Below are 24,516 nucleotides of genomic sequence, written 5' to 3'. Positions count from 1 at the left end.
TTTTGAATAATTTTGACGACATTATGAACTCACTTGATCAATTCATTGCTTCAAAGTCATTTTCTCAAATTCTTTGTAAGCTCCAAAAGAAGTATCCCGATGAATTCGCTCAGCTCATATAAGTTATGTTCTTGTTTAAAAGTCTTATTGAATTTGTTTACTGTTTAACGGAAGCGGTGGAGCTTCATTGTGTTGCGGATCTTCCAATCAGCATCACGTGATGGTCTCATCTTACGGTAACCTTTTCCTTTGCCCATTAAAGCGCGATGGCGGCGACCAGCTGATGTGAGTGCGCGGCATTCACGATGTGTGTGCTTGGAGCTGACGATCCAGTTGATCTTTGGATCGTGTTGGATAGCTGGATGCATTGGATCGACGAAAATGCATTCGTAATACTTGAAAACACCATCTTCATTAACCCAATAAGAATTGAGGAGACGGAGAGATGGGAGGGCCTTTCCTGCCTTCATTTCGGCCATGTTTTGAAGGTTAACCTTTGGTGTTAACTTGTAGATATGATGAGTACGGTTCTTACCATAAATCCTATTCTTCTTAGCAACTCTCCTGCGACCACCCTTCCTGATACGTTGGCGGTAGATAACATATCCTTGCTTAGCCTTGTAACCCATACGATGTGCCTTATCTGGACGTGTTGGTTGTGTAAGACGAACAAGTCCTGGAAGTTGACGGTATTCCCAGCAACGGAGACGAAGGATGAAACGCATGACATCACTTTGCTTCTTTGTCCATAATGCGCGGAGGTATGAATAAGCACCCATTAACAGAAAGGCCGACCAGGCTTCTCAAAAATTGAGGAAGTCTGTTTGACGATGCAAGGCATTGGCAGTTAAATGGGTAACCCCGAAAATAAATGCTGATATATTTGCTTTCTTTGATATTATTTCACCAATTCCAAGAATTGTTAAATGGGGAGTGGGAAGTAACATCTAGAGAGAAGGTTTATAAAAGGGAAAATTTGAATACATATAAATTAATAATTTCGAATTCAAAACAACAAAATTTTCAAGGAAAAATATTTGTAAAAGATAATGTTGAAGGGAAGTATAAAAAATCGGCTGACGCTAAATTCAAATCTAGTACATTTATTGGATCAAAGTTTTTGGATGTATGGATAGGTGAAAATGATCAGACATTCTATGAATTCAATATGGAATTCAAAAAATATAGTGATTCGTTATATATATCTTATGGAAACTTCAGTGATCATTCAGGAAGTTATCTTTCTACAATCTACAGCCCATATGATATAGATTTAACAATCAACGAAAAGTGGAAACAAACAATGATTTCTATGCATAAGGCAACGCACACTCATTCACATACATTCCTTCAAAAACAAAAATATTTTCTTCCTTTAACAATTTTTCTTCTTGTGATTCATGTAATGTACATGATGAATATGATCAAGAAAAAGTCAAAACTCAAACTCAAGTCTCAGTAATCTTTGTATTTGTTATTAAATAAATTGTAAGAATTTTTGATTGAATTATGATATTTTTTACTTTGTATCATAAAAAAAATTTTCTTATTGTGTTATATTCATAAGTTTAATATTTTCCAATTAAACTAATAGCAAAAATATAAACATCATTAAAGGGATATCCCACTTTTTGATCGTTATTTAATCGTTTCTGTTTCTGACTTTTTTGTAAAACAAAAACGAAAATATATTTACACTAATGATTTTATTCATTTTCGAAAACAGAATAAATTATCTATTTCTATATTTTTTATTCAAATTATTACTGCTATTACAAGAATGATCAAAGTAGCTAAAATAAAGTAAAGTAATTTATATGGACGAAACCAATTTTGAAGATTTTTAATTTTGTTATCTTTGATCAATTCATCCAATTTTTGCTTTGTTGGCGTTGGCTCTACTTCTTTTGTGGCTGATTCTTCTTCAGTAAACTTTTGCTTGGTATAACTAATTAGAAATTGTCTTTCATTCGTCGTGATTAAAGAATTAGATTCAATAATTTTCTCACAACACTTAGATAAGAAATGCTTAGAAGCATCAGAAAGTTCAGCAAGTTTTAGCCTTTCTATAAATCTTCCAAAGCAAAATCGATCTTCGGATTTGCAGAAAAAGGTAACAATAGAAACACAGATATCATAATCTTTCGAGTAAATAGGTGGATCTGCTACAATGGCGGATATTATTAAATCTTGTTCATCAGGTTCAAAGGAAAAATTTGAATATTTTCCATCAATGACATTTCCCCAAAAAGCAACAGCTTGTGATTGTGTCTGACTTGTAGGTTCCCCTTTTGAATTTCTTTGTACATTTTTATAAACAAAAATTGTGCATATTGCAACAAAATCAGATAATGAATTAAGATGTGGAGAATTCATCAGGCATGATTGAAGTTGCATGATACATGTTGTTGGTTTGGATAATGCATTAGCAATGCTTGTGATAAAAAATTTATGGCTAATTTCATAAACAACTTCCTGTGGAAAAGAACTTGATCTTTCTAACCAATTTCTTCTTTCGCGAGAATTTTTTTCTTGGGCTGTTGGAAGTACAGCAAAAGGATTTGGCATTGCAGAGTCTTTCATTTTTAATTTTTTTTTGGTCGAGTAATGACAATTGAAAAAATTAGAGAGCAAAACGGCATTTAGAATATGTAAAGTTTTCAAAATCATGTTTCTTAAAAAATTCGTTTCTAGATCTATTTGATCAATATAACATTTTTCTACAATTATCTTATTTGAAGGCAATATGAAATCAATCTTTTAGAATATAAATTAATTGTTCTTCTGTGTAAAAATTGATTTTCGATAATTTGGCACTTTTTGATTACCAATGTCGACAGCATCTTCCCACTCTGTGGAGAGATTACTTCTAAGTCAAACAGGAATAAAAGAATCGTCTTCTTATGGAAGCTACAGTGTAATGTCGATTGAACAATTGGAATCACAAAAATCACAGTTTATTGATGATCTCAATTTTAATGAAGCACGTAAAATTGAAGAAATTATACGGGTTAAAAGAGATGAAGCTTTTTTGAAAATGGTCGAAGATCTAAAGGATCGAATTTCTAAAGAAGTTAATCAAGCTTATGCTGATTATCAAAACCAGCGAAAAGAACTTGATCAAAAATACAAAGAAAAAGAATTGGAAATCCGTGAACGGATCGATTCATCATTTCAAGAAATGCAAACCAAACACATCAATGAATTGACCGAAATAGAGAAAAAATTTTCGATTGAGTTAATACAATCAAGAAGCAAGCCAATCAAAGCACAAATGGATTATTACAACCAAGCTAAACTTCTAGCTCGTAATAATAAGTTTGATGAAGCTCTTCGTTCCAAACAAAGGGGAGATCAAATCTTTGAAAACGAGCAACGCCAACGAAAATTAGAGCTCAACAAAAAGTATAAACTTCTTCGAGCACAAATAAAGAGTCGTCAAGAAAAAGAGATAATTATTCTTGATGAAAAATTATTAACTGAATTATCCAGACGTAAAACGAATCGCAAAAGCATTCTAACAACACAATCAAAGAATCTTAAAAATCAATTTATTTCCATTCGTACCAAAATTATGAATAATTTTGCATCAGCCAAATCAGATTCTAAAAAGTATAGAGTTACACTTAAAGAACTTAATTTATTCTTTAGCAAAACTGTATACCAAGTATCTGGTTTTCGAATGGACAAAATTCTGCCGACAGAACGCAGTCAAAACGTAACTGGATCACCGAAAAGTGCCAAAAATTCACCGGTGAAACCGCCAAAGAAAAGTGCATCAACAGATGATGAAAGCAATTCATTATGTTTTGAAGAAGAGGAAGAAAATTATTCAAATTCATCATATGATATGGATAACAATGATTCACAAAATGAATCAATATCATCAGATAAAGAAAATGACAAAAATCAAACAAAAGAATTAAAGAAAGATAAAGAATCAAGCATTTCAACGTTTCCATCAGACGAAGAAAAGCAAATAATTCAAAGCAAAACAAAAGAATCAAGTCTATCATCATCATTTTCATCATCCGAAGAAAAGATCAACAAAGAATTACAAGAGAACAAAGTCATAAAAGAGACAAAATCATCATCAATATCATCAGATTCTAACAAGCCAACAAAAGAAACCAAAGAGTCAAGTTTATCATCATCATCATCTATTACATCAGAAGAAGATGAAACTAAGAGACCACAACAGAACTCACCGCCACCAATAAACACCACATTTGCGTCAGAAGAAAAAGAGAAAATTAGTTCGCTCAACTCACAAAATGAACCAGTAAAACCATTTGTATTTGTTCCAGGACCCGTCCAAATCATACGACGAAATCCAGGAACTCCAAACATGAAAACAGTGAGTCCATTTTCGCTCGGCCAAAACACTCCATTGAAGCGACATAACTCTATTGGCCCATTCAAGAGTAATCCTGCGATTATCCAACAAGTCAGGAAACAGATAAATCAAAAGAGACAATCACAAGAAAGAACTGTAGTCAGAAGACAAAGTTTAATATTACCGAAAGGGATAACACCAAAAATAAATCCGCCAAATGAAAACAAACAAAATTCGATATTACTTGGAAATATAAATTCTGATGATGAAAAAGAGAACAATGAAGAATTGGATTCTTTACTGTTCGATAACAATAAAACAAAACAAAACAAATCAGTAGTAATCGAAAATAGTAATTATAATAAAAATGATAACAAAGAGAACGTTGAAGAGCTGAATTCGCTTTTGTATCCAGATAAGGAATCAGAAGAAATACAAAAGAATTCAAATGGTAATAAACAACAGAACATCGAAGAATTGAACTCACTGCTGTACCCGGACCAGAATGAAGAAAAGAAGGAAAACATCGAAGAACTGAACTCATTAATGTATCCAGATCAAGACGAAGAAAATAAGCAGAAAAATGTTAAAGGATTAAACTCAATAATGTTTCCGAAACAAAATGACACAAAGCAACAGAACAAAGACAAGGAAGAAGACATCGAAGAACTGAACTCATTAATGTATCCAGATCAAGACGAAGAAAATAAGCAGAAAAATGTCAAAGGATTAAACTCAGTAATGTTTCCGAAACAAAATGATACAAAGCAGAAGAACAAAGACAAGCAAGAAGACATCGAAGAACTGAATTCACTAATGTATCCTGATCAAGACGAAGAAAAGAAAGAAAACATTGAAGAACTGAACTCATTAATGTATCCAGATCAGGACGAAGAAAATAAGCAGAAAAATGCCAAAGGATTAAACTCTGTAATGTTTCCGAAACAAAATGACACAAAGCAACAGAACAAAGACAAGGAAGAAGACATCGAAGAATTGAACTCATTGATGTATCCAGATCAAAGTGAAAAAAGTAAACAAAATGAAGAGAAACAAGAAGATATCGAAGAACAAAATTCACCAATACACCCTGAGCAAAGTAATGATACAAAGCAACAAAATGAAGACAAGCAAGAAGATGTCGAAGAACTGAACTCACTAATGTATCCAGAGCAAAGCGAAAAAAGTAAACAAAATGAAGACAAGCAAGAAGACATTGATGGATTAAACTCAGTAATGTTTTCTAATCAAAGTAATGATACAAAGCAACAAAATGAAGACAAGCAAGAAGACATTGACGCATCAAATCCACTTCAGGATCAGAGTGAAGAAGCAAAGCAGCAGAAGAAAGATGAAGATGAACATGCCGAAGCTCCGAACTCGCCGGCGCCGCCCGACCAATCCAATGATTCCATTCCAAATCCGCAAGAAGCAGATGACAGTCATGCAGATACAAACCAACAGAACAACGAAGACCTGAACGCAGATATTATCACAGAAGAAACCAAATCAAACAACGAAAAGAGTTCCGAAGACGAACAGCAGCACAACGAAGACCTGAACTCTCTAATGCCACCAGCTCAAACTGAAGAAGCCAAACCAAACAACGAAGACAACGAAGACCTGAACTCTCTAATGCCACCAGCTCAAACTGAAGAAGCCAAACCAAACAACGAAGACCTGCACTCGCTAATGCCACCATCGCAGACTGATAAGCAGCAGAACGCCGACGACACAAATCGCGCAGACAAATCGCAGCAAAGTTGCGATTCGCCAAAAGGATCCGACGGCACCACCATCCTCAATCCGCTCATATACCCCGACAAGTTCATAGACACCTCCTCCGACCACGACTTCTCCACTCCTTCTCAGCACGTCAGCGACTCTCCGCTCATCAACGCCTCTCTGTCGGAGGACTCATCCCACTCCACATTGCCCGTTTACTTCGACGACTCTGACGACTTCAGCACTCTCACATCTCATAACGGCCTACTTGAAGACGTTAACACGAATCCGTTAAACTACTTCAAAGAAGAAGCGGAAGACCTGACGTCACTTTTGGCGAAGCGGAAGCAGTCAACAGACGAAGAGGCGGCGGAGTCACTGACTGACACGTCGTACAACGATTCGAATTATTCTGGTGAAGAGGAGGATTACGATGATAATCAATAAGAAATACAAATTTTTTTATTCAGCGAAAAGATAATAACCATTTTCTTCGATTAAGTAATGTAATTCATTGTTATTAGTGAAACCGAATACTTCAATATTATTTACATTTTGGAATAATTCACCAACGAAAATTAAATCGTCAGAAATGTAACAACAAACGAATATTTTGTTATGATTCTTACCGATGACGAATACTTTTCGATCATTTAATATCTCATCGTCAGGTATTAATGCATTATTTATAGTGAATTTAAATGAGACTTTAAATGTGTTATAATATTCTGTGAATTTATTCTGGGAAATTTTCCCTGAATCATTTAACGAAATTTCTATTGGAATTCGACCATAAGCAAATACAGTACCATAATTAGTTCTTAAAGCAGTTTCCAAATATTTTTTGTTTTTGTTATCTGATTGACTTAAGTCGAAACTATAATCGAAACTAATTATACAATTTTCATCTTCATCTAAGTTCGAAGGGAAATTACCATTATCATTATCTATTTGTAGCCCGATAATATTTAAATTAATCGCAAATGCAAAATCACTGATCGGTAATGTACAACGATTACTAATCTTTAAATAAAACTTTTGTTTGTCGATGGCCATAAATATATCAATGAAATCAATGTCATCATTAATTTTCATTTGATACCATTTCTTTTCTTTTGTAATGTTTTTCTCTTTTTGTGAATTCGATTTGATAATGAAAGTCGATGGTAACTCACGTAATACACCTGACGCTAATCCCATATTCCTTAAAAGTTCTTCTAACACTGATTCATCATATTGTGTACCACCGACAGTAATAACATTTTGGATATTATCCTTTGGGAATATGATAATATCTTTAGCAAATTTAACATCATTAGTTAATAATCGCCAATATATTAACGCCTGATTTTGTACGTCTGGTGAAATTGTTGATTTTGCTGCTTCATTTAATACGAATTGTAATTGATCACGTGAATTCTCCGGATTATTTATGAAGATCTTTACGAGTGCTGTGATGATTTGTGATTGTACAATTGATTCTTCATCCTGAAATGTATCTAGAAATGGGTCAATTAACACATCAATGTTCTCTATATATTCATTATATTCACCTAAGATCCATATTGCTGAAGCACGAGCTAAAGGTTCTTTAACTTGGTCCATATTATTACATACTTGTGGAATTACGTTCTCAAACTCGCCTGGATACTTCCGTAGTATGTCACACATCGCTATCATTGCCTCCTCAATCGCATAATCCGCCTTACATTCCAACAACTTCATTAGCACATCAACGCATGATGGTGATGTCCCTTTGAATTTTAACGCTAATTCGCCGATACAATGAATTGAACGCTTTACAAACGATACGTCAACTGAATTACAATATTGTGATAATTCATCGAGCACTAATTTAGCTTTAGATTTGGTACAGATGGCCATGATAATGTTCAGCTTCTCCATTTTAATGTATGATTTATCATTGTATTTACAAAAGAAAACAGAGATTTGATTAGATAATGAATTGGGATATTTGACAACAAATAATGATAAAGTTCTCAAAACAATGTATTGAATTTCGGGATCGGTGGTGTTCAAAAGTGTCATAACAGGTGGGATCACTTTCGTTAATATATAATTTGGTCCTCGACTATCATATTCAAGAAAACGATAGATGCATTTGAACACGCCGATAACAACCGCCGGGTTTTCGTTTTTGAGGAAAAAAATTAAACGGTCGTTGAGCGACTCTGCATGATTTGATGTTTCTGGAATGTATTGAGATAATGCATCCAGTAAAGTGATTTGACACCACTCGGTACAATCATTAAGAGCTGATAGAATTGGAATGACAGTTTCGGATGTTAATTGAAGAATTGGATTTGTTCGAAGAGAATTAATCTCTAAAATAGAAGTGATCGCATTGGTGATAACAAGTGGATTCTCATCTTTAAGTAGTGAAATTAATGATTGGAAAAGTCCAGAATTTTCAACAATTTCGGGAATAATGTCATACAATTTGGATACACCTAAAGCTGCTGTTTTACGAACATAAGGGGATGGATCTGATAGCGTTTGCTTAAGAGGAAGAACCATATTTTCGGCTACGGATTGAATTCGTATTCGACACATTGTACGAACAGCTAATGCACGAATTATTGGATTTGGATTTTGTGAATCTTGCACAAATGTATTAACTGCCATTATTGTTTGTTCGGGTTCTTGCGATGAATAATTTATAAGATATAAATAAACGATTTTTTTCAATGATAAATCATCAGTATTAACACAACGAAGCATATACGAAAAAAGTTGGCGCATATTTTCGCCTGAACGCATAAGATAAATAACGCGCTCAGCACCTTTCTTTCTGATTTCGGGATTACTTGAATCTAAATTTTGACAAATCTCTGGAAGTTCGGATTTTTTGTCCATTTCTCCAATCTTATCCGTTTTTTTCTTTGGAAGCTTGTTTTTTGATGATGTTACCTTTTGCATAAGTAGCCTAAAGGCATTCATTCTCTTTGTTTTCTCAAGTGATGTCTAGAATAAAGCATTGAATTAAATTTTATCAATCGACCGTTTAGAAAAATCTTGTTTTAAAAAAACATACTTGATAAATCTCGAGTTTATCATTAATTTTCATGAAATTTAAATATACTTGAACAAACTAGATCTGTTAAAAAAATGAGTGGGTTATAATACGTTGCTGAAGAAATCATCCCTTCATGTTGATCAGTGATTTATTGAATAATTTACATTTAAAAGTGAACAATTCATTAATGTTTGATGATCAATTTTTGGTTGCCTGCACTGTAGGAAATATTAAACTTGTTGAAACTATTTTAGAAAAAGAAGGGATTAATGTTAATACTAAAGATATTTATTTGTTTTATTTAAAAATTATTTTAATGATTTTTTATTTCAAAATAATATTTGGAAATTATTAAAAATATTTAAAACAGCACTTATTAAAGCATCTTCAGCAGGTCACATACAAATAGTTAAATTACTTCTTGAACAAAAAGAAATTGATATTAATGCTAAAGATATTCATCTGTTTTATTTAATAATTATTTTAATAATTTTTTCCTATTTCAAAACAATATTTGGAAATTATTTAAATTATTTAAAACAGCACTTATGTATACATCTGAAAATGGCCAAATAGAAATAGTTAAATTGCTACTTGAACAAGAAGGAATTGATATTAATGCTAAAGATATTCATTAGTTATATTTGATATTTATTTTAATTATTTATTTTAATTTCAAAATAATATTTGGAAATTATTAAAAATATTTCAGACAGCACTTATGAATGCGTCTCAAAAAGGTTACATACAAATAGTTAAATTATTTCTTGAACAAAAAGAAATTGATATTAATGCTAAAGATATTTTTTTGTTTTATTTAATATTTATTTAAATAATTTTATATTTTAAAATAATATTTGGAAATTATTTAAATTATTTAATACAGCATTAATTATTGCATCTGAAAATGGAAAAATAGAAATAATAAAATTACTTCTTGAACAAAAAGGAATTGATATCAATTGGAGTGATATTAATTTATTTTATTTTGCATTTATTTTAATGATTTTCGATTTCAAAATAATATTTTGGGTCTAATTAAAATATTTGAAAATGCACTTATTAAAGCATCTTCAAAAGGTTTCACAGAAATAGTTAAATTACTTATTGAACAAAAAGGAATCAATCTCTATTGGAAAGGTATTTATTACTTTTAAGTAGAAATTATTTTAATAATTTGATATTTTAAAACAATATAAAATAATTATTTAAATTATTTGAAACAGCACTTATGAAAGCGTCTGAAAATGGTCACATAGAAACAGTAAAATTACTTCTTGAAAAAAATGTAGTAGATGATAGTGCTGAAGGTATTTTTTAATTTAATTTTTCGTTTATTTGAATGATTTAAATTATACTTGAAAAATATTTAACATATTTAAATCTGCACTTACATTGGCATGTGAAAAAAATAATATAGAAATCGTTAAATTACTTATTAAACAAAAAGGTATCGATATTAATGCTAAGGTTATTTATTTGTATTGAATGGAAATTATTTCAATAAATTTGGGTTTCAAAATAATATTTGGAAATTATATAAAATATTTGAAACAGCACTTATGATTGCATCACAAAAAGGTTACATAGAAATAGCTAAATTACTTCTTGAACAAAAAGGAATTGATATTAATGCTAAAAATATTTATTTGTTTTGTTTGATATTTATTTTAATAATTTTTTATTTCAATATAATATTCGGTAATTAATTTTAACATTTAAAACATCACTTATGTTTGGAATAGAAAGTGGAAACATTGAAATTGTTAAATTACTTCTTGAACAAGAAGGAATTGATATTAATGCTAAAGATATTAATTTGTTTTAATTAAAATTTATATTAAAAATTTGATATTTTAATTTAGTATAAGGAAATTATTTAAATTATTTAGAACAGCACTTATAGAAGCATCTGAAAATGGTCATACAGAAATTGTTCAATTAATTACTCAAAAAGAAAGGAATGAAAGTAATACAAAAAATATTTATTAGTTTTGCTTGAAATATATTTTTACTATTCATAATTTTAAAATAATGTTTAATGCCCAATCTCTCATTTCTTCTAAATGTATATCTTTCTAAGCAATTTCTCAATGTGAAAAAGAATTTAATTGAATAAAATGATATTGTTTATCACCTGTTTTCATTTGATAAACATTCACATCATAGATAATGACGATCTCCTGTTTGTGATACTGTCCCAATATAAACAACTTTAATATTATCTGCATTAGTTTTTGGTTTAACTAAATTAACGATATTTTCTGCTGCTGTTACATTCGTCGCAATTATTTCTTTTGGAAGAAAATCTTCTCGTGGTGAAACAATACATCCAATATATTAAGCATAATAACAACCATCAATAGCTTTTTTGACAACTTCATGATGTGAGTTACTCTTAAATTTTTTTCATCTGATGAAAATATTTAACGATTTCGATGTAAATGAATCATTATATCCTGTGTAGATGGGTAGCAACCAAATCCATTTAGATAAAGAATTTCAAATATTACAAGATCTTGTGAATATTGTTTTTAGTTTAAATGAATAAAACATAGATAAATCAGTTAAATTATCATTTCTGTATTTCTCATCACAATTATCTTCATTGATTATATTTGTATTTTGTTTTAAAAGATCATGATAAATTAATCATTAAAGTATTTATATTTAACATTTTTATTCATATCAAATTTTAATATATTTTTTCTGTTTATTTGAACAATCTTTCTAAATTTATATTAAAATCAAATTTTGAACACATTCGGCAATGGATATAACGGACTCGTATCCCATTCATTAATTAAGAATTCCACAAAAGCGGAAGCGGCTGTTTGTAACCTGACGATTAAGTCCGGGTTTTCTGTCGGATATATTATGTTCAGACTGAATACCATCGCAAGGTTTCCAATGTCCATTTTCGTTTCTTCTGAAGTTTCTTGTTGTTTCTTCAAGAACCCGACCAAATACATCAAAACGTTCCGATTGATTACGTCCATCGCGTTAACTATGTCCATATATTGTTCCTTTTTACTTTGGACCAAACGTTCAGTTAATTGTTTCGTTAAGATTGCTCCGGATATACTACGGATCCATGATTTGAATAACGATGAAAGATCATAGACATCTATGGATGCCAAAAAGCTAAAATCGCCAGAATTGGCTGTGTTTTGATATTGATCTAAATTAACGGTTTTTCCAGATAATCTGAATATTCCATGGGTATGCAAACAATCCTTTGAGAGGAGCTCACTGATGATCTTGTAAAGGAAAATTGGGATTGGAAGATTCGGATTTGTACGTTGTTGTGAAAACATTATCTCTGGAAGACTAACATTAAATTGTCGAGTTGATTTGGTGGAATCTGTAAGGATTTGATCAAGAGGTACTGTTATTGGGGTTTCGGAGGTAAATTGAGATATCGCGCGAATATATATATAGAAGGCTAAATCTTTAGCAGACTCATTGGAACTATTGGTGGAGATACGGGCAAGGTGGCCAAGAATATATGGGAAATATTCTTTGGATGGAACAAACGTGGATATCATGACATGAAATAATTCAAGAGTTTTAACAAAGGCAGTGTCGTAACGAATGGTGTTGGTCTGCTTAAGGAGATAAAGATATGTTTCATTGATAAGAGATGAATCTTTTTTGACAAATTCAACAAATTGATTAATTGTTCCATCAACTTTCTTGGATGACTTAACTCCGGTGTACATAAGAATGCACTTGAAGATACGAAGAGCTGTTTTGGCTACATTTTTATCATGTTTCAAAAATGGAACAATAAGTGGTTTATCTTGGAATCCATAAGATTGTGATGATTTCCTGCCTTTCTTTTCCTCGACAATACTTTGAAATAATTTTGAAATATCATCATTTTTAAGATCTGAATCAAATGACTTTGGATAATATAATGGTTTCCCATTATCAGAACATAATGAAGTTGGATCAATAGTGCTTCCTTGACTAACAGGTTCTTGTATTTTAACTGAAGTGGGTTTAGGAATTAATGGAGATCCTGCTTTTTTTGTTATTATTCGTTTGTTAAATCTCTTATGAGGCTTCTTCTTTTTTTTGTCATCATGTTCAACTGCTACGTCCGGCTTTTTTTTATGAGAAACTACGAATGTACTTGTTCTTCTTCTTGATGTATTAGGATTTAAGATGTATTGATGAGTATTTGGATCAATTACTACGCCATCAGTTGGGAAGTCCCAAGTACGCTCTTCTGTTTTCGCGTTGAAATAATATGGTTCACCATTGTGTTTATATATATAATATACATTTTGTTCACTCATAAATAATGGTTGTGTTTTCGGCCTCTCAAAAATTTACTGCTTTTTCAATTATTGTGACGGTTTACAGCGGTTTTGTACGTTAGAATGCAAAATTTCCGTTGCAACGGCATTCAATTATTCCGCCGGAATCATGATTATTTCTATCGTTTGGACACGAATTTATTCAATGATTTTCAAAAGAACTTCGCCAGAAAAATGGCGGTTCCTTTTAAAATTGTGCAAAGTAAAAAAATAATGGCGGTGAAAAAAACGATCAGAGAAATTCTAAAAAGTGATTATCGGTTATAATCGTATAAATATAATTATTTTAAGATATATCGTAACTTTGAAATTATTTTATTAGATTGCTAAATAAAATATTTTTAAAAATTAATATATATTAATATATATTATTCGTCAATGATTTCTTTACTTTTTGTTGCCTCATCGTTATATTGCCGATATGAGTTTTTTCATAATTACGATAGAATTTTGAATCTTTATTTGGCTTCATACACCAATAATATGCATATAAATTTAATTGGAGTAAAATGACATTTATTATATGAGGTCATTTTAACAATCAAAAAGTTAGAGCTAATTTCACTGAGTCTGTTTATTGATATCTATCGCTTTTAGATCTGTTGGGGATTAAATGGGCTTTAAAGCGAAAATTTTTTTGGCTTAATGATTTGTTATGCAAAAATCACATTACCTTTTCGATTTTAATTACCATTTATAAGTATTTTATATTAATTCTTTTAATTTATTGCAAATATATTTAAATGAAATTAAATGCCAAAACTATATGTGAGTATAGATATATATAAGATAAAATATGAAGTTTTGCTTGGGTTTAATATTTTTACTAAGCATTAAAATAATTTACATTATCATAAATAGTTTCGATATCCAAAAAATTTGTTAACTTTTTTTCAAGAAAGTGTTGTGCTATTGATAAATAAATTACTTTTTGTAATAGAAGCAATGATTATATCTTTATTAATTTTCATTCTTTCAATTAAAAAAGTTCATAAAACACATTTTGTTCCTAATTCTTTTAATTATCTATTCTTTGGTGATTATTTATTTTCATTTTGATGAAACATATTTACTATTTCATATGATTCATAAAATAATGCATGATTTTGTTCACATAAAAAATTTTTTCTGCATTTCCAATTGCAACTGCATATTTACCTATGTGAAAATTCTTTATATCATTATTTATAAGTAAATATTTAAAACATTTAATTGAGCCAAGAAATGGTGCATAATCAATTAATGTAATATTCTTTTGATCAAAAATGTACATTTTTCATAAAGTGATGATTATATAATTTAATTAAAATCAAAATTTTGTTTGTGACGATATTTCTTGAAGTTTTTCCATTTCATCATTTCGAATTATTTTTCAGTTGGATTCTGTCCTTCTTTAATTAATTTCTTATTTAATTCCCAATCCTTTTTTGAAATCTCTTCAACATTTTTTAAAAAGTAATCAAAAGTTTTTGATTAACTCTTTTTTGTAATAAAGTTAATGAAATGAAATTCCAATTATTCTAATAATATTTACATCAACTATTTTTATAGTTTTGTATTGTTATGATTTTTGGAAGATGTCTTGAGTTTTCAAAAAACATATAAACATTAAATGTTTTACTTGGTTTCTTCTTCTTTTAGTTGAATTGTTATATATTTGCGATAACATAAAAGTAATGGAGGTAATTCTGTACCAATATTCGTTTACGGAATTTTTGTGTATAGATTTTTTGCAGTTATCTTTAACATACTTAATATAGTTTTGTTGGTTTGATGGCTTAAATATTTGTCAATTATTTTATAGTAACTATATTTTTAATTGATAACATTCAAGCAATGTTTTCCATCTTTTTCGAAGAAACAATTATATAATTATAATAGAAGTATGATATCTAAAAATTTGTCATCTTCTCAAGTCAAAATGTTTTTTCACGACCTTTTCGGTCAATGTTGTTCATGACTTCACAGCCATATCAAAATGAAGTGACATAATAAAAAACTGTTAAAATGAATTGAAAATGGACGAACATTATTGAATTGAATTATCGTTGTTCCAACCTGTGAAAAAGCTTGGAGCTTTTGGGACCCATTCATAGCTGATTTTTTACAACCAAATTTGGTTGTATTTTCACCCAAAAAGTTACCAGAAGAACTGTCAAAAAGCATGTAACAGCTATGAATAGAAAAGTATTTTTTTTCTTAAATAGCATTATCTCAATAAAAAAAGATAAATACTATCAACATTTTCCTTATAATTAATAAAACTATTATTATTTTATTATATTTTATAAATAGTAACACATAAAATTAAGAACTTATACCAATATTTTCATTTGAAAAAAATCAGCTTGACCATTTAAAATAACCCATCTGAAAAATTCTATCATGAACCGCAAAAAATTAACTCAGAATAATTGAATGATGTCAACTGTTGGAATTGTTCCATAAATATTTATGGCCATGAAAGCCTATTCCTTTCTTTCCCTTATGATAATTTTATACAAAACCCTATCTCCTCATATCGTTAAAGAAGAAAAGAAACAACTCCAAATGGATCATTGTAATTTCCCATTACATAATGCAAGCTCAATAAAACATGAAATTTCTACTGCAAACAAAACCTTTATAGGTAATATTAGAGCAAATATTCGATCATTAGTTTCAAATTGTAGAATGCTGGATATAATAAATACATACGGATTAAGTAATAATGCAATTATTCCTGTGCATATGGATCAATTGTTTCCCATCCATTATATTTTCACTACATTGGTTTATAACCCAAAGAATATATTCTTTAAAAATGTTTTTCTTTTAACTCAACAGTTTTCAATGTTTGTGTTGATTTTATCCATAATAATTAAAGCAAGGATATATAAAATCAGAAACTCTGTAATTAATATGTTTTCATTATTAATTTTCTTCATGTTCTTTACACGTACATTACAACAATATGACTTAGAATCAAAAACATTAACTATTAGAAATTTTAATGATTTCAACGACTTTCGAAAATACGAAGCAGAAACCATTATCATTGCAGCCGGAATCATTGAAATTCCAAACAACACGTTTATAGAATGCAGATCAATAAGATATATTACCATGGAAAACTCAATCAAAATAATTGGTGATTATGCATTTACAAATTGTACAATTTTGAGTACAATCACAATGCCGAATTCACTTACAACAATCGGAAATTATGCATTTTATTATTGTTATAATTTATACAATATTGTAATTCCAAATTCAGTAACAACAATTGGAGAATATGCATTTTATTATTGTTATAATTTATATGATATTATAATTCCAAATTCAGTTACAACAATTGGTGATTATGCATTTTGTCGTTGTGAACGCATATATGATATTATTATCCCAAAGTCAGTAATAAAAATTGAATATAATGTATTTCATTTATGTAATTATCTTCAACAAATAAATGTTTCAAAAGAGAATCCAATTTATTCTAATTTCGAAGGTGATGGTGTCCTTTATAATAAAAACATTTCAACCATTATCTATTATCCGCAAGGAAAAACAGGAGAACCTTTTGTAATTCCAAATTTAGTTACAACAATCAAAGAATATGCCTTTTGTCAATGTGAGCGTTTATATCAGATTATTATTCCGAAATCAGTTACCACAATTGAAACTAATGCATTTTATCAAAGTGGTTCTCTTCGACAAATAAATGTTTCAAAAGAGAATCCAAATTACTCCAATTTTGAAGAAGACAGCGTTCTTTACAATAAAGATATTTCATCTATTATCTTTTATCCACCAGGAAAATCAGGCCAACATTTTGAAATCCCTAATTCAGTTACAACTATTGGAGATTACGTATTTTATTATTGTTATGGTTTATGTAATATTACAATTCCAAAATCAGTAACAACAATTGGTAATTTTGCATTTTATCGATGCGGTTCTCTTCAATATATTAATATTTCAAAAGATAACCCAAATTATTCTAATTTCGAAGATGATGGTGTTCTTTATAACAAAAATAGATCAAATATTATCTTGTATCCACAAGGAAAACCAGACCAATATTTTGAAATCCCTAATTCAGTTATAACTATTGGTAATTATTCATTTTATAATTGCTATGAACTAAAGAACATTACAATCCCTAATTCAGTTACAACTATTGGAGATTATTCATTTTATTATTGTTCGAACTTAAATAATATTACAATTCCTGATTCTGTTATATCTGTTGGACATTATGCATTTTGTTCTTGCTACAATACATATGAAATCACAATTGGAAATTCAGTTAAAACAATTGGAGATTTCGCTTTTGGTTCAAGTTCAAAATTGAAAATTGTGAATTTTAATGAAAATGTAGAAGAGATTGGAAATTATGCATTTAATTACTGTTATGAACTAAATAATATTACAATTCCAAATTCTGTAACAAAAATTGGAAATTATGCATTTTATTATTGTTCTAAATTAGAATTTATTGTAATTAGCGAAAATTTAGAACAGATTGGAGACTATCTATTTTATAGCTGCAATGAACTAAAGAATATTACAATTCCAAATTCAGTAACAAAAATTGGAAATTATGCATTTTATTATTGTAGAAATTTGAATAATATTACGATTCCAAATTCAGTAACATTATTAGGTGATTATGTATTTGGTTATTGTAATCAAATAACAACAATCATTAATGGAGATAATATAACAACAATTGGAAACTATGCATTTTATTATTGTAGCAATTTGAATAATATTATGATTCCGAATTCAGTAACATTATTAGGTGATTATGCATTTGGTTATTGTAATCAATTAACAACAATCATTAATGGAGATAATATAATAACAATTGGAAACTATGCATTTTATCAATGTACAAATTTAATTAATATTACAATTCCAAAATCAGTTACAACAATTGGATTTAATGCATTTTATCAATGTAATTCTCTTCAATATATTAATATTTCAAAAGATAATCCAAATTATTCTAATTTCGAAGATGATGGTGTTCTTTATAACAAAAATATATCAAATATTATCTTCTATCCACCAGGAAAATCAGACCAATATTTTGAAATTCCCAATACAGTTAGAGTAATAAAAGAATATGCATTTTCATATAGTATTTTAAATAATGTTGAAATTCCAGATTCAGTTATAGATATTGAAGATTATGCTTTCTATCAATGCACAAAGCTAAATATTATCGAAATCTCAATTTCTGTTCTAGAAATTGGAGATTTTGCATTTTATTGCTGTTCTAGTTTGTCATCAGTTTTCATTGGAGAAAGCACAAAAAATATCGGAAATTATGTATTTTCTAAATGTAATTTAAGTGAAATAATAATTCCAAATTCAGTTATATCAATTGGAAACCATGCATTTTATCAATGTACGAATTTAATTAATATTACAATTCCTGATTCAACTGAAACTATTGGAGATTTTGCATTTTATCAATGTAATTCTCTTCAATATATAAATATTTCAAAAGATAATCCAAATTATTCTAATTTCGAAGATGATGGCGTTCTGTATAACAAAAATATATCAAATATTATCTTGTATCCACCAGGAAAATCAAATCAATATTTTGAAATTCCGAATTCAGTTACCAATATTGGAAATTACTCATTTTATCAATGTACATTTTTAACTAATATTACAATTCCTGATAAAGTTACAACTATTGGAGATTATGCATTTTACAAATGTTCCATAGAAAATATTTCTATACCTAAATCTGTTGTAACAATTGGAAATAGTGCATTTTATTATTGTTCTTTAATGTCTACATTTGAATCAGAGAATATAGCATATCTTGGAAATTATGCATTTTATTATACTACGAACTTATATAATGTTAAAATTAATAATAATAATTCTGTTTTGTATATTGGATCTTTTGCATTTACTGGGATAGAAGATCTTAATTCTCTTTACTTTTCTTTGGAAAAGGACCCAATAATTGATACATATGCTTTCACCCGTTGTACTAATCTAAAGACCATATGTTTTAATGCTACAAACAATTTACCAATTAGTTCATATGCTTTTAGTGGTTGTAATAATTTAGATTTTGTTTACTTTAATGTAGGATTGGATTTAACCATTAATTCATATGTTTTTGGTGGCAGCCCAGATTTGATTTGTTTTAATGTCGGCAAAAACTTTTATTTTGGATCATACAACTTTGAGTACTGTAGCACTGATTCCGTTAACTTTAGTGTAGGAATGGATTTAACGATTGGTGCATATTCCTTTATGTATAGTGGCGTATATTCCGTCATTTTTAATGTTGGCAATGCTTTAACTGTTGAAGCTTTTGCATTTGATTACTGTGGAAACTTAAATTCCGTTTACTTTAATGGAGATATTAAGTTAACTGTTGGTGGATATGCTTTTTCAAATTGTGGAAATCTAAAATGCATTTATTTTGCAGGGAGAACACCTCCTTCATCAAGAGGTTTTACCAGCATTGCAACAGGCACAGTAATGGTATATGATGATTACCAAGGCGACAAATTTGGTGAATTAAATGTTAGTAAAGGAATAACTCTTGATGAGTGCGATCCAATGCCGACAAAATCATTCACATGTACACCATCAAATTCATTTACACCTTCAAATACTTTCACCAAATCGAATACATTTTCTGAATCAAATACATTTTCCGAATCAAATAGTTTTACACAATCAAATACATTAACATCTTCAAATTCACAGCTTATGAGCGATGCGACATATTCAATCACATTTTCGTTATCATACTCATTGCAAATTATGCAATCATTTTCTATTTTAAATATGACACAATCAGTATCTGGTTACATTTCGCAATTAAACTCAATGTTTACATATGTTCAAACAATATTTATTTTCTATGAATACACAGTTATTAGATATACCTTATATTATAGTCATTATTTCTATTCATATACTATACTATATGCACAAGGAACTTATGAAAACAATAATTCAATACCAATCGTAGCTATTTCTGTTTCAGTTGCAGTAGTAATTATTGTTCTCATATTAATTACTATTTTGATAATTCATATTCTACGTAAAAAGAATTCAAGTGAATTAGAAGTGAAAAGCATTGAGGGAAATGGTTGTGAAAACACATTAGAAACAGGAGCTTCACTTATGAATATTGATGAAGATCCATTTGCAGTTGATTTCAAAGAAAATAAATTCGTTTATTTTGATTAAACCGAATCAATGAATTTAAACATAAGTAAAATTTCGTTTTGATTGATTTTTTTTATGTTTACATAGACCGATATATTAAATTACAAAAATTAAAATCAAATGTGCTAAACTAATATTTGATCGAGAAATAATTTAACTATTTTGTTTTAAACAAATGCATCCTTTATATCAAATTGTCAACATTTAAATTTACTAAACCATAAAACAGTGTGTTAATTTATATTGATAAACATGAAGCTGTTGAAGAAATAATTAAGTAGTTTATTTGTGGCACTTTTCGAAACTTTCCTGCAAAACATTCATGATTCCCAGTGGAAAGCATAGAGTTTATATTTCAAACTTACCAATTACCGCTACAATTGTAGATGTTACTAATCTCTATGCAAAGTATGGTCCAATCAAGCGAATAAAATTTTTCAACCAATATTTTTTCCAAAATAGTTTTACTGCACAAGAAGAAATTTGTATCCCTTACCCAATTGGAGTGGCTGTTATAGAATATACATTGAGTGCAAGCGCAGAACAATGTCTTAGAGATCAGACTCCAAAAATAATAAGTGGAAATATTCTTCAAACACTCAGAAATCCTAATAGCATCTCTAACCAATACAAAAAATCCATTTTCCTATTCTTCAAGAGCCCATCACAAGATGTCGATTCTATATCAAAAGTTTTTAAATCCAAAAATTTCCCATTTCAATCAATCAAAATTTTACATCCGGCTTCTTATGGCAAGGACCCTCTACCTGGAATGGCAATTATTAATATTGGTGATAGTAACCTTCGAGAAAGTGCAATTGTAAATCTATCATCGCCTGGATTCCAATTATGTCATCCAATGTTCGATATTGAGGCCCTAAACTTTACAGATCAAGACCCTGACATTCCAGCCATAGTTTCAACGCCAATCTTAAACAATATTCCAAATCGTATTCAATTTAATCGATGGTTTGACTTTGAAATTCGCCATCTTAATAACAGCTATTACGTTAATTCTCTTCTTGCTTCCCAATACTCTTCCAGAATCAAAGAGCAAGTCCTTCAAAACACCGAAAAAAATTTGACAAATAATTATTTAGAAATTCCAATTGATATTCCAGGCCCATTCGACCTCATTGTCGATACTCTTAATGGAAGGCAAATTCGAATATGTCCAGATAATGCCGTTTTCCTTCTTTTATGTTCCGATTATCTTGGAATCCAAACACTTAAATCAGCTACATTACACCTTATAAACGATTTTACAGATCCATCGCTTGCGTTTTACTTTGTTCAAGAGCTCTATAAGCATAATCTTCCACTTGATAAACATATTGATTACATTGCAACAAATATTTCTAAGTTCCTTGAAGGCCAACAACTTAAATCCCTACCACATGAAATCATTCGTCAAGTTCTTATCCGTCTTTCAGAGAACCATAGCGAATCGAAAGAATTATCAAAATGGTTATTAGAGTTTTGTAAGAAAGATAAAAGCGCTCACGCCATTCTTATGCCTTACTTGATCAAATATTCATCATCCATGAACAGCCAACAAGTTCGACAGATGATCAAAGAACCAGGTGCAAATCTTGCTGCTATTCGAGAATCTCTTTCTAGTATTCTTGGTTTTGGTGCTGTGTATGACATTAATTTCAATCCACAAAATCCTGATTTTGGTATTTTTGGATTTCTTCAAAAAGGTTCTCGATTTCCTGTATACGATATTGTTGATATTCAAGGCTCTTCTAACGTTAATACAATTCTTGATCATCCATCATCCACTGGTAATGATTGTTACACATCCCCTCCAATTGAAAACATGTGGATTCAATTTGACCTCGGAAAAATTGAATTCGTTGTAAAGGCCTATTCAATTATGAATGGTTTATCCAGAGATTCACCTCACCTCCGCCAGTGGCGGTTAGACGGTTCCAACGATGAAGAAAAGTGGCAAACGATCCATTCAATTTCGGATGCCAACGTGCTCAAAGGAAAAGGAAAAATGGGCACATGGAAATGCGACAAAAATGTCCAACCTTTTCGTTACATTCGACTTGTTCAAACAGGGGCCAATTCTAGGAATAACTTTTGTCTCTCATTTAAAAGCATTGAATTTTATGGCCAATCAACAGATGATAAAAGTCCATTTAATTTCCCGTATAAACAAGGGCACGAATGGAATGGCCTCGTAAATTACTTACGAACTAACAGTAAGCATAAAAATCGAATAACTATCAAAACTGCTTGTGACCCATTCCATTTAGTTGACCCTAACTTCTACAAGAATGGCGGAATGTGGGCATCGCCAGCTGTGTCGTTTATTAAAGAACCATTTATAATGTTCGGATTTGGAAATATTCATGTCGAAGTTAAACAATATCGACTTCGTTCTGGAGAAGGGCCGAACTTCATGACCAACTGGGTGCTAGAAGGATGCGATGATAGTGGAAGCGTATGGAATGTTATCGATTCAAGAAAGAATCAAAACGAATTGTCGCAGCGTTTCGCAGTTAATAACTTCATCACTACGAAAACTGGAAGCTACAATAAGCTGAGATTGAGAATGAATGGGCCAAATAAGGCAAAACAAAATGTTTTGTGTTTGTCACAGATTGAGTTTTATGGAATTATAAGCGGTGCAAATCAATACTTCAAGGAAGAGGTAAGGAAATGATTTAAATTTATTAGTAAAGAGAATAATTTGTAATTTGAATTGTGAATAAATAAAAATTAATTATGTAAATACGTTGAAAGAATTTGATGAGATAAATGGCTTACAAGCCAAACCATTATATGTTCATTTGCAATTTGTGAATGCAATCAGCAGAATCCAAATGTTGGACACGCACATTGACTTCTTACGAATTCGTAAGACATTTGATTCACAGATCGAAGATGTCGAGAAGCCATTATCGTTTATATATAATGGATTAAATAGTATTAACACATACGAATTTGTTTCACTAAACAAATATTTGCAAATCCAAAAAATTTTGCAATCACAAATGCATTTGCTGGTCTAATAATGACCCAGTTGTGTTTCTATATTTGGTTATATGACATATGATGTGAAAAATTGCGTAATGTGTATTTGAATATCTCTGTTCGACCTATAGATGTACCCTACACTTGACGATTTTCTCAACTCTCAGTTTTTTGTTGCACTCCAAGTAATCATAATTTCCATTTGTTCAAGCCTCATGCTCAGAGTTCTTATGCATTCAAATAATTTACCAAATTCTATGTTAATCAGAAAAAATAACGCAATTTTTTATCGAATAAAACATTGGACAAAATATATTTCTAGATATCCTACAGATGCTCTTAACATTCGCAAGTCATGGGCATTGAAAAAAGGAGAATATCCTTTACCTTCAGAACAAATTATTCCAAATAACCCATTTTTAATGTTTTTACCAATGATAGCAAACATGGGTCCTACTCTTTGGGTGAACTTTGCTTTAAATGGGCTTGCAGCACTTACATTACCATTTGAAATTCCAACACCTCTAAAGGGTATTCTTCAATATGGACTTCCACAAGGAGCTTCGTCAGATAGCCACCTTGTAAGTGCCTTCGGATTATATTTCTTAATGAATATTTGCAGCAATTTAATTGCTGGTATATTCCCAATGGCACAGAAACCAAAGGACGTCTATGGACCAAGGGATAATCTTGCAAACTTTGCAGATATTCTTGCTTCCGAAAACGGTAAATGGGAACTTGAAAATGCCGAAAACGAATTATTGGAAAAGATCAACTCAAAAATGAAGAAATTGCAATAAAATACAACTTTTAATCATTCAAATCTTTTTGCTCGAACCATTTTTGAGATTAATGATTCGAAACAATTTACATTCTATATGCAAAATTCAGTAAATGCAGCACATCTA

The 24,516-nt window shown here is 30.0% G+C and overlaps 6 protein-coding genes across 6 annotated transcripts; 3 read left to right on the top strand and 3 right to left on the bottom strand.

Moving 5' to 3' along the window:
- Positions 1-164: 164 nt before the first annotated feature.
- GO595_000071 (60S ribosomal protein L15-2) lies at positions 165-779 on the bottom strand (the record flags this gene model as incomplete). Its single annotated transcript, XM_067920516.1, has 1 exon — positions 165-779. The coding sequence occupies one exon, from the start codon at positions 777-779 to the stop codon at positions 165-167; it is 615 nt and encodes a 204-aa protein (XP_067779526.1).
- Positions 780-2,830: 2,051 nt separating this feature from the next.
- Positions 2,831-6,508, top strand: GO595_000070 (uncharacterized protein; the record flags this gene model as incomplete). Its single annotated transcript, XM_067920405.1, has 1 exon — positions 2,831-6,508. The coding sequence occupies one exon, from the start codon at positions 2,831-2,833 to the stop codon at positions 6,506-6,508; it is 3,678 nt and encodes a 1,225-aa protein (XP_067779525.1).
- Positions 6,509-6,523: 15 nt separating this feature from the next.
- On the bottom strand, positions 6,524-8,938 carry GO595_000069 (Adaptin N terminal region family protein; the record flags this gene model as incomplete). Its single annotated transcript, XM_067920293.1, has 1 exon — positions 6,524-8,938. One exon carries the CDS (start codon positions 8,936-8,938, stop codon positions 6,524-6,526), a length of 2,415 nt encoding a protein of 804 aa, XP_067779524.1.
- A 2,907-nt stretch (positions 8,939-11,845) lies between these two features.
- On the bottom strand, positions 11,846-13,402 carry GO595_000068 (RhoGAP domain containing protein; the record flags this gene model as incomplete). The annotated part of the gene is made up of 1 exon (XM_067920182.1): positions 11,846-13,402. The coding sequence occupies one exon, from the start codon at positions 13,400-13,402 to the stop codon at positions 11,846-11,848; it is 1,557 nt and encodes a 518-aa protein (XP_067779523.1).
- A 7,540-nt stretch (positions 13,403-20,942) lies between these two features.
- Positions 20,943-23,297, top strand: GO595_000067 (F5/8 type C domain containing protein; the record flags this gene model as incomplete). The annotated part of the gene is made up of 1 exon (XM_067920072.1): positions 20,943-23,297. The coding sequence occupies one exon, from the start codon at positions 20,943-20,945 to the stop codon at positions 23,295-23,297; it is 2,355 nt and encodes a 784-aa protein (XP_067779522.1).
- Positions 23,298-24,030: 733 nt separating this feature from the next.
- GO595_000066 (uncharacterized protein) lies at positions 24,031-24,408 on the top strand (the record flags this gene model as incomplete). The annotated part of the gene is made up of 1 exon (XM_067919962.1): positions 24,031-24,408. One exon carries the CDS (start codon positions 24,031-24,033, stop codon positions 24,406-24,408), a length of 378 nt encoding a protein of 125 aa, XP_067779521.1.
- Positions 24,409-24,516: the final 108 nt, after the last annotated feature.

This window comes from Histomonas meleagridis, assembly GCF_020186115.1.
Source record: "Histomonas meleagridis strain 2922-C6/04-10x chromosome Unknown contig_1, whole genome shotgun sequence".
Classification (NCBI taxonomy): domain Eukaryota; phylum Parabasalia; order Tritrichomonadida; family Dientamoebidae; genus Histomonas; species Histomonas meleagridis.
The sequence above is the reverse complement of the archived record's forward strand: the minus strand, read 5'-3'. Positions and strand labels throughout refer to the sequence as shown.